Source organism: Acanthisitta chloris, unplaced genomic scaffold (assembly GCF_000695815.1).
Source record: "Acanthisitta chloris isolate BGI_N310 unplaced genomic scaffold, ASM69581v1 scaffold6498, whole genome shotgun sequence".
Taxonomy (NCBI): domain Eukaryota; kingdom Metazoa; phylum Chordata; class Aves; order Passeriformes; family Acanthisittidae; genus Acanthisitta; species Acanthisitta chloris.
In genome coordinates, this window is record NW_008687487.1 from 272 (window position 1) to 13,753 (window position 13,482).

Below are 13,482 nucleotides of genomic sequence, written 5' to 3' on the forward strand. Positions count from 1 at the left end.
GGAAGACAGTGAGAATGAAACAAGAAATTTGGTGGAAACTTCTTTAAAATAATTCCCGAACTGAGGTAATCACAATATTGTTGCCATGCTGCCAACGCTTCCCAAGTGACTGTATTCAATGAGTGAAGGCTGCATGATTGGTCTCTTTGGGGTGTTGTTTTGTTGGTTTTTTTTTTCTCCCCTGTGAAAAGCGCTGTTCTTTTTGTGTGGTTTGAGAAAGGGATCATAGAATAAAATGGTCTACCTTGTCTGCTTAACTAAAATATAGTGCTGTCTTTTCCCATGAAGTCAATAATTTTAATTTCTTTCTAGCAAAATACGTATTTTTGTGCTACTGGTGTTAATAACACTAAATTGAGAGGCTTTCTCTTTGTTTTGAAATATGGGATAAGTATTTCACTTCATCTATCCAAATGTTACATATGATATGTACAGAAAGAAATCTGAGTCTCAGTCTCTATTTGTCTATTAGATTTTATTATCAATATTATTTTGACTCCATATTAATAGTCAATACTGACATAATGACATGTAAGTATTGCTATGTGCTGTGGAAAAACATAGCTTCTGTGACTTGGAAACATCCTTTCTAGTGGTTACAGCTGGAACTGAAAAGACCTGTGTTTTTTTCTGTCATCTTGGTGACAATGTATCTGTGACTTGGACCAGCTCTTTACTTTGCTGAACTCCATTATTTTCCATATAGAAAAGGAGGGGAGAGCTAATAGATAAAGATGTTTTAAATAACCTGTAAGAATCACATTATTATTTGCCTAAAAAGAAACACTTCTCACATGGAGTTTGTTAGGCTGTTATGCATCCTATTCTAGCTTCCATAAACTTGTGGGCAGAAGGAACATTGGCAGCTGGCTCCATATTCTAGTACTAATCCACCTTACTTTATTGAGAAATTATGTTTTGGCTGGTGAAGATCACAGGCATAGATGCAGTATGTTCACTGCATGAAACACAGCTAAAGTAAATGAGCAACTTAGTAAATGGTTGACTCCTGCATTGCCTTCAGATTCTGACACAGCCGGCAGGCAGAGTCCCAGCTAGCATGTATTCCCAAAATTCACCTCTGAAGAGAGTAAGGGTATGAATGGTTGGGTAGCATTCAGATCTCAGTAGAAGATGTAGTGTTCTCACTGAATGCCCATGACACAGAAGAGTTTTTAACTATCAGCACTGCCAACATCCGTCTCTCTTAGCTGAGGGATTCAAAAAGACACAGGGTCTGTGAGCCTGACCAAGAAATAGTGAATATGCTGCCAAGCCTTCATTTTCGCAGAATTTCAGCCTTTCCCTGCTTAATGAGGCAGCCATCATCCGTGCCTCAAGCCCTCTGTCACATGGGAAAGGTCAAAGGCGTAGAAATAGAGATCTCAATGGCATCAGAATACTGGAAATACGGAAACTGGCTTCCTTCGGGGTGAAAATTGCATACAATTTGCAGTATGAAAGCTGGCAATGTTGAAAGTACCATCCTTGAAAGGATCATAGTTACTAGCCGATGGTGGCTTTTGATGTGTCTTGGGAATAATAAGAAGAAAGTATGCCATTCAATTACATTTATTAAAGACCACAAGTTCATCAGTTCCTCATCACAGTCAACAACACAAATGGCAGCTGATTGATCCAAAAGGCTCAGAATAAACACGCAACTTCATCTCCGCTTGAACTTCAGTGCAGCCTTCACACTATGTCTGGGCTTAATGACAAACTAGCAGGGACAAAACCCCGAGCACTCCAAGAAATGATGGATCTGTTCTCTTCTGCTCTTGCTATCCCCCTTTCTCCAATAGCCAAAGAAGAAAGGAGTGATGACAAGAAAATCGGTGCATGATTTCTTCATCAGGTAGCTAGCTAGTCACTTTGATCTTCCAAATCAATCTCATTATGACTGGCCTTAGTGTTTGCTCATTAGGTTTTTCTGGTTAAAATGTTATATTTGGAAATTCCCAGAAATCCAGTAATTATCTCCAGGTCGAAGTCCATCTCAGAAAGGTCACACTTGTTCCCAAGAGGCATAGCAGTCCTAGCATGGTGGGAGATAGGAGATTTCTATTTGTATAATGGGTTGCAGATTCACTGCAGCACAAAGCAACAGTCTGTTTGTATAATGGGCTGCAGATTCACTGCAGCACAAAGCAACACCCTCTCGACAAGTCAAACAAACTAGATTAATGAGACTGTTAAGCATACACAATAATTTATTTCACTGGGGATTTGCACATGCTTTGATGGATGTGAAGAACCCAGCCCCTCACTTCTTTCATACTCCCAGTACTCATTTTCAAATTTTATTATGCCATGGTGAGAGGCATTAGTGAATATAATGGTACTGAAACTTAGCAGGCCTTTGTCTCTCTCTGTTAAAAGCAGCCACTTTTCTATTACTGATCCAAACTATGATTATATAACTAACTATTGGTAAAATGTTTTTCTCTAATGCTAAAAGACCCCAACAAACCCAAAACAGAAAGAAAAACTAGCAGGAAAACATCAGTGGAATTTGTTTTAAACCCAAAAGATCTCTTTATTTGGATATATTTGCAAAGATAAATGCTTACGAGAACAGGCAACAAAGAAACTTGTTTGTACAAAATGTGCAATTTAAAGACAAAAGTAAACATGAAACTTATTTTTGCAATAATTCTATGTAATTTGTATTCTTGTAAGATAGATGTGTACAATTGATTTGCTGGCAGTCACTCTCACACTGTGATATTTAATGCATATTTCTTTTTCAGTTGTAGCAAGTCTAATCATCCTACATTTATCTGGGGCAACCAAAAAAGGAACAGGTATGTAAAGTTTGGACATTTTTTTTCAGACAATATGTTAGAAACCAAAGGATGGATTTGAGTCATTAGTTTACTGTTTGAAATTTTTAGTAGCTTGTTTACTTCCAGTCTCTGCCCTTTGTTCATATGTTTGAAGTATCTTCATGCCTGTACACACACAAAAGCGAAAACTGGTAACGTGTTTCACAGCTAGGTCTAACTAAAGACTCAGCCTGACTCTAACTAAACGCTGTAAAGTATTCCCACTTCCAAACTGGGAAGTCCAGTTTAGGCACCAAGCTACCTACACTTAAGACCTTTTTGCTTCCTGAAGGATAATTGAAAATCTGAAATTGGGTATCATGGGTGCATTTGTGGAGGGTGGGCATAGAAAGAGATTCTTAAAAGTCATGGATGCTCAGTGTGTTGAGAGCTAAGCAGGGAGAGCTGCTAAGTACAGTGTATGTCTGAACCTGTGTCTGAATGTGCAGTTCCTGCAGGCCTGAATCAATTTCAGGAAATAGGATCCATGTCATACTCTACCTGGATACAGACCAGGAAGAAAAAGAAATGCTTGCAGACTCTAAGACAGATCTCAGGTGGTTAAAATCATCCTTGGAGTGTGTCTGTCTCCCTCCATTGATCGTAAGAGGAAGCCTCAAACACCGTGACTCTACAAACCTGGGACTAGAGTTAGGTGGGACACCTTTGATAGTAGGAGCCTCAAGCACTGCGACTCTACAAATCTGGGACTGGAGTTAGGTGGGACACCTTTGATAGTAGATACCTCATTCAGACCAAAACCAGTCTAGAATCCTTCCTTTTAATAGCAGCCTAGGTATATTTACTTCTGAAGAATCCATCTCATTTTAGCCTACTTGTTATATCATGATGTCCAGGAAGGGATTCTTCATCTTCTTCAGCCTGACGAGACTCAAACCTTTGTCTCCAGGCTCTCTGTCAGTGTGTAAAAGGGAGCACAAGAGATTCAGGGCTAGGAAGAAAGCAAACAAGAAGGTCTGACTCTGCTCTCCGATGATTCACCTAGGAGGAGGAAAGTTCTGGGCTGTGATTCCTGGTCTCAGAGCTATTTATTAATTTTACAACAAACAGCAAGATAAAAATAACCTATGAACCAGATTCCAGGAATTCCCCTGTCTATCCTTGTCCAGTGAATATAGAGAAAAGATGCTGCAGATTTAAAACAACTTGTATATACTGTCATAATTCTCTGGAGTTTTTTTCTTGATTTTGTGACTCTGATGTATTCCTGTATTGCAGCACGTAGCTTGCTGATAGAGCACATGCTTAAGCCTTTTGAGATGTACGAAACTCATGTCTCCCATTTCTTTAGCATGTGCTTTCCCAACAAGGTTGATACTTTAAAAACAATATGAATATATCTTCCCCTAGACATCCAAGCCTCTTCTGTGTGCTTTCCCAACAAGGTTGATATTTTAAAAACAATATGAATATTTCTTCCCCTAGACATCCAAGCCTCTTCTCTGCTTTGAAAAAAAAATGTTTTGGGGCAGAATTACATGTTTCTACCCCTAAAAAACAGCCTAGTTTCCTCCAGGTCAATGATCATACTAATTCTCAACAGAAAAAAGCTGAGGTCACTGACAGAAGGGACTGTTTTATTTATTCTGTAAGAGTTCTAAGTATCATGAAGACATTATAATTTGTGAGCTATTTATATAATGCTTAATGTGATCATTTCACAGAAAAGCAAACTACTTCCGAAGGACAGAAACCAGTGCAGTGTGGAACGTGGACAAAATATGCAGAAGGAGGCATCTTCACTTCTCCAAATTACCCCAACAAGTATCCTCCGGACAGAGAGTGTGTCTACATTATAGAAGGTGATCAGACAAGGAATCTCTATATTTTATCATCAGCTATATTAAAAAAAAGTTTTATTTTATGTGAAGAGTAGGTAAATCCATGGTAGGTCAAGATAATGATGAAAATTTTCAAGATGTGAGATTTAGAGAAGCTCTTGATTTATATCGTGACATCACACATAAATTAGTTCAGGTGTATTTTCAAGATCTGAGATTTAGAGAAGCTTTTGATTTATATCTTGACATCACACATAAATTAGTTCAGGTGGTAAGTATGTATGACTCAGTAATAAACACAGTACAGTTTATTTCAGGATATTCAGAGAATGAATAGAACCTAAAATGCTGTAACATGACAGAAGAAAGGATATTTTAAAATGAGTAGTAAAAGTGAACATGGAAAACAAAAACGCTTTTGACTTTCATGCAGATATTTTAAATGCACCATAACTGAATCAGGGATGACAAGCATAGCTAGGCAAAGTGCAGTAAAAAAAGTCATACAGAAAATATCCACATAGTGAGTGTAAAAATTATTTTCCATCCAACTGTTCATGAGAAATGAAAATAAATGTAAAAGAACTAACCCACAAAACCAGAAAGGAACAAACATTAACACCAAGCAGCTCTAAGACAGTTTTTAAAGACAATTGTAGACATGGAGCTGATGTAAAAAGACTAAAGTCGTATTACAAACAAATTATGTGGTTTCTTTTCATCAGTCTTATCACAATGGATGTTGAAGCAATTGTTGTAAAAATTAATCTATGGAAAGTAATAACAATTAAATAGTGTCAGAGCTTAGCAGCAGAAAAGATGAATCAGGTACAGTATGGTACGTTGCTGGAACCAAGAAGATTCTTTCATGAATTGTGAATCTATACAGAATACAATGTTGACACTGTTCTATCCTTGCTTGGTTAACATAATTATTGATCAATTAATGATGGAGTCAGGAATTACAGAAACATTTATTTTACTAAAGATGCAGGAAGTACCAAGACAGGTTTCCAGAGGTATATATCTGATTTAAATTGAATCAACTGCTTTAGACCCATCCCCACTATGCCCTTTTAGAAAGGCAAAAATCACAGCAAAATGACTAAATTCCACTTTAATGTTAGGTAACTTGACTGAAGTCAGAAGAGGTGATCATAAATGATGGAGCCAGAAAAGCCCTTTAAAGAAAATTTGTGCTTGTCAGTCTTCCCATATAAGTCTGAAGTTTAAACAGATATATGCTTAACATTTAAATTCTTTCATAGTTTAGTAATTGGTTCAAAAAAAAGTATATAGAAATATATAGATTCAATACGTACAATTTAGCATTATTTTTCTTGGTTACACTTATATTGCTAGATCCAAGTCTTTGCATATATTGATTGAATTATCTTTCTAGCACTCCTGTGAGGCTGGGAAGAAGTAAGCCTGTTTTATCTTCAAAGATATGAAACACAGACATGTGCTTTATCCTTAAAGGGAAAGGGTGCCAAAAAAAAAAAAAAAAAGAACATTTTTGTAAACTCTAGCACCATAACTCATGCCATAAGTTGTTCATCCTCTTAGTAAGAATGGGCCTGAATGACCTTTATTATAAAGACTTTTGTCTTTATTATAGTCATTAAGTACTTATAAAAATATAGTTAATAAGCTGAAAGGTGGCAAAATGCGCTGTTGAAATAACCTGATTTAGAATAGCTCAAAATGGAAGTGTCTAAGATCAATTTAGGAGGGAAAGATTTAATCAACCAGCTTCTATGATGAAAATGAAATTCCACATTGGCAAGTTTGGAGCAATCTTTAGGAAAAAGAGTTATTTGAACTCAACAGACATCTTGTTATATATTATGGGAAAAAACAGTCTGGTAAAAAACAGTTACATGCAATTTTTTATAGCACTGATACTTTCTTCTTCCCATTCAACCTAATCAACAGTTTGGGTTGCAATTGGACATTTTAAAACTCAGGATGAAAGCAGCTCTATCAGTACACAATTTGATGAGAAACAGGGATAGCGCACAACATTTTAAACTCCAATCTCCCTGTGTCTATATCTGTCTTCTAAAAAAATCACAAATAATCATGTCTGGAAAATGTCACAAAAATAAACAGAGATATAGAAAGATGTTTTAGCAAGCATATTTTACAATGTGGCAGATTTTAAAAAAAAAAGGCAAAAGAAGGGCCGGAAGATCAACAAAAATTATTTTGTTACAGCAGTCAGTTATTTCCATATGTATTACTTTTATAACATATAAAAATGGCAGAAAATGATAAAGAAGGCTGGCAAGTAAAGATTTTCCCCCTTATCTTTTATATTCTGTGGACCTCAGTGGCATAAGATATTGAAGTGAAAAGATTGAAAAAAAAATTAAAATTAAAAAATTGCAATCTGTGGAAGTTGTGGATAATCCTTGCTAATCCAAGACACAAAGATTTTAGAGTAAAACAGAAACATCTCCAAATGCATTTTATTTCTATATTTAGTGTTGAAATTCCAATATGCTTCAAATAGTTTCTGGCTGCTGTTGAATACCAAGTACCAAACAAGGGAGACTTTCAATATGATCCATAATAGCATTCCCACATTCCTATCTCCCCTTTGTATGTCTTAAAGAGTTCAGCATACTAAGACTGTATATACCATATTGAAAGCTGTATGATGTGAGTATAAATGCATATATGAATCACTAGGTTCCTTCCTGAGTGCTTGCTTTCATTGCTTCACTTTTGCTATCAACCACAATCTAGAGCAAATTCTGATGGCTTCCTTCAAACACAATGCCTACTGACTCCAGTGATCTCCAGTGAGGACTCCAGCTTGTAGTGTGTTGTAAAAAATCCAGAATTTTATCTGATGTTACAATTTTTTTCCTACACGTTGTAGCTCATCTTAAATGTATGCAAGCCTTTTATCATTTCAAAATTATTTTTGTGAAGTAAAGGAGGTGGCAAAAGTTGCCAAGAACATAGATTCTGAATTTCTAAACAACAAGGGTATTTCTGACTGCAGGGGCTTCTGTCCTACCAATCAAAGGTCTAAGCAGACCAAACAGCTAGAAGGTTCTTAGATATTTTTTTTCTTTTTTATTTATTTTTTTTTACTAGTAATAATAATTAGCTACTGGAACAGTTAGGAATTTTGAACTCCAGGTAGAAAGCCATTCTAAAAGAAATCCTTTAGGTCATCTAGAAATCATGAACTCTTTACAAAAATTGTTATGCTGTAGAGGAGCTACTGATGAATCCCATCTGCCTTTCAAAATGCAGTGAGAATTTGTGAACTTGTTTTTTTTTATTCTTTTTTATTTCTTTTTTTTATTTCAGTCTCAGGAAATAGCTGAGTGCACACATTAAATTCCCTGTTCGGCCAAAATTTCATTCTTATAGTTGCATATGCATGACTCTAACCTGGCAAAATTCACAGCTGCCCAGAACAATCACAGCAGTCACAACATTAGCGTTTGCCAGACTGCAGGAAATCTGGCATGTGTGCTCCAAATGGAAATTTGCACAGGAGATTTTGTAGGAGGAAGGGCTTTAATTTACATTAAAAATATTTGGGGTGTGGGATAGTCATACTTTACCTGCTATAACTTGAGAATTGGTTTGGAAGTCCTATAAGTAAAATACTTGTGAGGTTTTATCAATGCATGAGTTTTTAATAATTAAGTGCTTATTTATAAATGTAGATATGGACAAAAATTGCTTTACAGAAATATGAAATAAATCATCCACTTTATATGTTTGTGAACATTTAGAATTAATGCTCTTGAAGGTCTTCCATGTTCTCACTAAAGACCATTAAACTCTTTAATCCTAGATATTTCACAGGTGTTAGAGAACAGTCACATTATCACTGTACAAGAAAACATCTGCTCAAAGTCCTTTTGTATTTCACAGTGATTTTTGTGTTCAGAAGGTCTTCATCAAAACAAGGAAAGAATCCTCTTTTAAAAGGAGGATATAGGTGGCTTTCTTATCAATAATAGCAGGACAACCAGAAAGACCAAGGATTATTTAAAACTATTAGTACTGTAGCAGCTCAGAGATGGGAGTAGGTGTTGAGTTCAATTTCTCATTTCCATGCAGTGTGACAAATTGAAACAGATTTTTTGCTTAACTTCAGCTGCCAGTTAAAGAGACTTAGAGGCTGATCAGAATTAAAACCTTAATTGTGGGGCTTTTTTTCTCCAACTGTTCTTCTGGTTCAAGCTGGAACCCAAGGTCTTTTTTTTCATTGGATGAAAAATCTCAAGACAGCACTTTCATAAGATAATTAGATGAAAAATATGACAAGACATGCAAGCATTAAGTGGTTTTTCCATGGTATTAAACATTTCTGAAGAATGATAATTGGAAGCTAAATATGGAAGATATTTAAGATTTGAAATAATATCATTTTATGTGACAGCTTCAGTATGTTTCATTTGGAGTTGACAACAACTTTTCCTGACATTGTAGCTACAGAAAAAGTTCTGAAGATGTGAATGGGCTCTACCTGTGAATAAGGATACCAGAAATGTCTGCTCCATCCCTTCTTTCTGATTAGGTGGCCATATTTCAATCCAGTCTGGAAGATTTACATATTCTGGATTTTGTATTTGTTTTTTGTTTTTCTGTAGGAATACAGACATTATTATTAGTCATTTTCTGGACTTGTTCTCACTGTATTTCTGTAAGTTTTACTGTGACCACATTTGCACACACTTTGTTGGAAAAGCTGTGGCACAATATGTGTATTTATACAATACCTGCTAGTTTTATCTTGCATTGGGCAAAGAAACATTTTGTTAAAGCCAGAGTGTAAATCCAAAATTATACCTTTTTTGCTAAAAAGAAGTAAAAGTTGGGAGTTTTCACTATGTGTTTTCATCCTTTATAGTTATTTCTAGGAAGATCAATTAATTTTTTATCTTATGTAGATTGTTGCAAACAAAATATTTAACCATTAACTAAATGTCGTACAAGATGAAGCACAGAGGTGCATTTAAAAGCATGTGATGAAAAGGTGCATGGAGGCCTGTATTGCACCCTATAATTATACACAATTGCAGAGACATAAAGTGTTGCGTTACTCACGAGATTCAGGAGAAAGGAGCTCATCCTGTTTGGACTAGCTTGCAGAGCTCTCTGTGACACAGGCAGTTAGCTAGATTAATATTTAAAAGGGGTCAGGATATATTCACTGGCCTTAAGGCTGAGAGGCACAATCACACATGTACAGATGAACTCCTTTTACCTTCCTAGTTAAGAGAACAGATACAAACTACTTGCTGTGAGTGGTCCTTGACTGATGCCAACCACCACATCATGCCTAAGAATGGGGTTTGACAGCTCTGACTGGCAAGGCCAGAATCAAGCCAGAACGTGGCTATAATATTTGAGGAGTGTGAAGGGCCAGTGGTCCAGCCAGCACACTCAATACCCAGCCTTGGTTTATTTAGCAGTGGAGAAGCAGTGCTAATGAATATTCAGTGCTCCATTCTTAGAGTGAAGTAGCCTCTACTCCTGGGAGATTTGGGGAAAAGTGGAAACTCTTGAGCCCTCCTTGAGCTGATGTGATTCTCTCTGATCCTCTGGCAAGATCTGAGCTACACTAGAAAAAGCCTCATCTTGACTTTGCTAAAAAATAAATAAAAACAGGGATCAGTGAACTATAGCAATATTCTGATCATAAAACTAGCCTGCAATGTGAGATTCAGGGAGTGGAGGTTGTGGAAATTGTGGTTTTTTTCTCAGGTCATGCATTCACTCAGTCAATAGATCTCACATGTAACTCTGTATGCCTGATACTCTTCACCCACAATGACTCCTTTTATGCTATACTGAGCCTACAGTTGGCTCTAGGGCTCCTTTTAAACACCAAAAATAGTATCAAATGACTGAGCTATGTTATGAGTTACGAGTTAACTCAATGTTATGCATCCTGAATTCAGAGAAGGCTTGTTATGGGTTTATCTATGGACCAGCACTTGTTACCCTCCCCTTCAAATGAAATACGGTAGTGAAAAAAAAGAAAGTTTCTAAACGACAAATATGTTACAATAATGGCATAAGCCTTTTTTGAGGCAAGTATCTCTGTGGCTGAGGAAAGCAGAGCAGGCATATACTGTGCTATGATGCTGAATGACACTAAGAATAGTATCAGAATTCATCTTCATATCTAGTTTGTGAGATTAAAACATTCCGATAAAGCTTTAGGTAGGTTAATAGCATAACATTGGAATAATGAATTTATAAGATTTTCAAGGTGTAATGAGCATTCTTAAGATTCCCTAAAGCGTTGTCAGGATGAAGTTTCTGATACCTGACTCTGCAGAGCATAGGTGAATGATGAACAGTTCTCAGCAAAGCTCCTTAAATGGAATAAGAGCATGCAAAATATGATCCCAGACTGAAAGGTGGTGATTGCTCTCTTCTGCCCTAGTATTGCTTAGTTAAGTTTAAATCAATATTTGTTACAAATGTGTGAAGTCAAGGATAGAAACATCTGAATGAAAACCTGGAAGATACCACTGATTAATTTTAATCTTTTACTACAATCTAAAAAGATCTACTTTGATCTTCAAAGCCCACCAAAGATAACATTAATAAGATCTTCTTTACAAGCTTTATTATCTGATTTTATTTCTGTAATTTTTTTCATACTTTCAAAGTGTTTTCTTTTCCACGGACTGTGAATTTTGTGCAATCATATATAAATTTTTATGTTTTGCTTCTGCTGTTGAATTTGTATGGCACAAAGACCACAACTTTCCTGTAAATTGGTATAAACAACAGCTAGCCAATTGCAAGTACTTCCCTAAATGTGAATTCCTTCAAATTGACAACAGCAGCTAAGGTTTCTTTCTTCTGTTGCATTAAATGTTTCAATAAATATCAATCACCCAATTATATCATATTACAAGTAAAGCTATTAAAGTAATCTTTCTTTTCAAATAACATGTATTAACTTACTTCTTAAATGCTTCTTACAAAATGAGGCTGTATTTATTTACATGAAATAGTTGTAAAGGGGATCTGGCTGTGTGCTTTTATGTAAAGATTTCAAGATTTACCTAATGTCTTCTTATGCAGTTAATTTTAATTGGTCTCTCTTCTTATATGAGCAATGAGTTCATAACAAAAACTTCAATTTAAAACATTGAAAATAGAAACAAGATACAGATTATGGTCACACTGGCAGTTTTCTTATTATTCCTGAGGAAAAATGTCGAAAGGTAGTGACTGCTGGAGTGGCAGCAGTTTCCATATCAAGCTTATGCACACAGCTTGGAGTTTGATCTTGCATGTTTTCATCTGAAAAGAATGGTAACTCAGGCAAAGCGCGTAGCAATTCCAACCTCTTCTGAAATGTATAAAGTGTAGGACATGGTCCCATGAGAGGCACAGCAGGCAATGACACAACAAATGCTTATCTTAGTAGAAGGCTTTATCAGCAAATGGTTATAATGCACCATGGTCTAGACACTGAAGGCATGCAGTTTTTGCTATGGACAGGATTAAGCACCCTAGAGAGGCTGCATCTGTTAAATTTTGTGGACAAACCCATGATTACGTTTCACCTTTTAAGAAAATATTATAGTTCTACCAGTAACTTTTCAGCTTAATACACAAGATGCCAGGGAATATTTGGCTTAAAGATCATTCTGACTTTGACTAACCTTAATCCCTATCATCAAAGAAGGATTTTTTTTTGCATCTAATTAAGTGACCACTGTAAAGTGTCTTCAAGGTTTTCAGTATATCATTTGCTTTTTAATCATAATCCTCATATAGTTCTTTCTTAAGTGAGAATTCAGTACATTCATCCTTATTTTTCAAATGAGATGATAGGTAATTCTGAGTATAAGCAATTACACCCCAATTTGTCATTGACTGAAATACATGTGGGAACATAATCTGTCCTTCTTACTATAGCACAGTTTTGATAAACTTCATCATCTTTGTGAGCATTAGGTATAAAAAAGTATTCTGATTAACACCCCTCCCCCAAGTATAAAAAATTCCAGATGGTTAAGTTTCTTAGAAAGATTTTGTGTTTGAACCAATTGTTCCTATCTATATTTTGCTTTGCATCATAGATATCTCTCTTAGCTTTGTTAAGCACTGTTGTCAAGAGCACTTTTTTAAAGAAAACAATATACAAGTAACCTGACAGTGTGAAATCTATAAAAATATAGATGTACTAATTTTTAAACAAGTTTTAAAGCAAAATGTCAAGATGCATAAAAATTCAATATATTTGAATTTCTTTAATTTTGCTTTAGTTTGAAAGGTGTTGGTTAGAAAATAAGATAACTTTCTTTTCATCTCTAGCTGCTCCTAGACAATGCATTGAACTACACTTTGATGAAAAATATTCTATAGAGCCTTCTTGGGAGTGTAAATTTGACCACATTGAAGTACGAGATGGACCTTTTGGCTTTTCCCCAATCATTGGACGTTTCTGTGGACAGCAAAATCCACCTATGATAAAATCCAGTGGCAGATTCCTGTGGATTAAATTTTTTGCTGATGGTGAACTGGAATCTATTGGGTTTTCTGCTCGGTATAATTTTACACCTGGTGAGTACAAATATCACACTTTTAAAGAGCTTAGCATGGTAACTTTGCTAGTGATTTATAATTGTGCTGCTAAATAATATCTTTAACTGGGATTTATTATCAAGGAAAGTATTAACAGATAGAACATTGATGGAAGGCACATATATCTTTGGCATAACAAATAAGGCTTATTCAAGGAAGAAATTTTCAGACTGCAGTTTTTAAAAGTATTGTTTTCAATCGAATTCTATTACAGAAAATCATTCAAAATGTTTAATGGGAAGTTATGTATTTTACGT

The 13,482-nt window shown here is 35.6% G+C and overlaps 1 protein-coding gene across 1 annotated transcript; it reads left to right on the plus strand.

The window, feature by feature from the left end:
• Nucleotides 1-2,753: 2,753 nt before the first annotated feature.
• Nucleotides 2,754-13,204, plus strand: LOC103807853 (neuropilin and tolloid-like protein 1; the record flags this gene model as incomplete). The annotated part of the gene is made up of 3 exons (XM_009080603.1): nt 2,754-2,807; nt 4,514-4,651; nt 12,956-13,204. Coding segments are annotated over 3 exons (441 nt in total), but the record flags the coding sequence as incomplete, so codon positions are not given.
• Nucleotides 13,205-13,482: the final 278 nt, after the last annotated feature.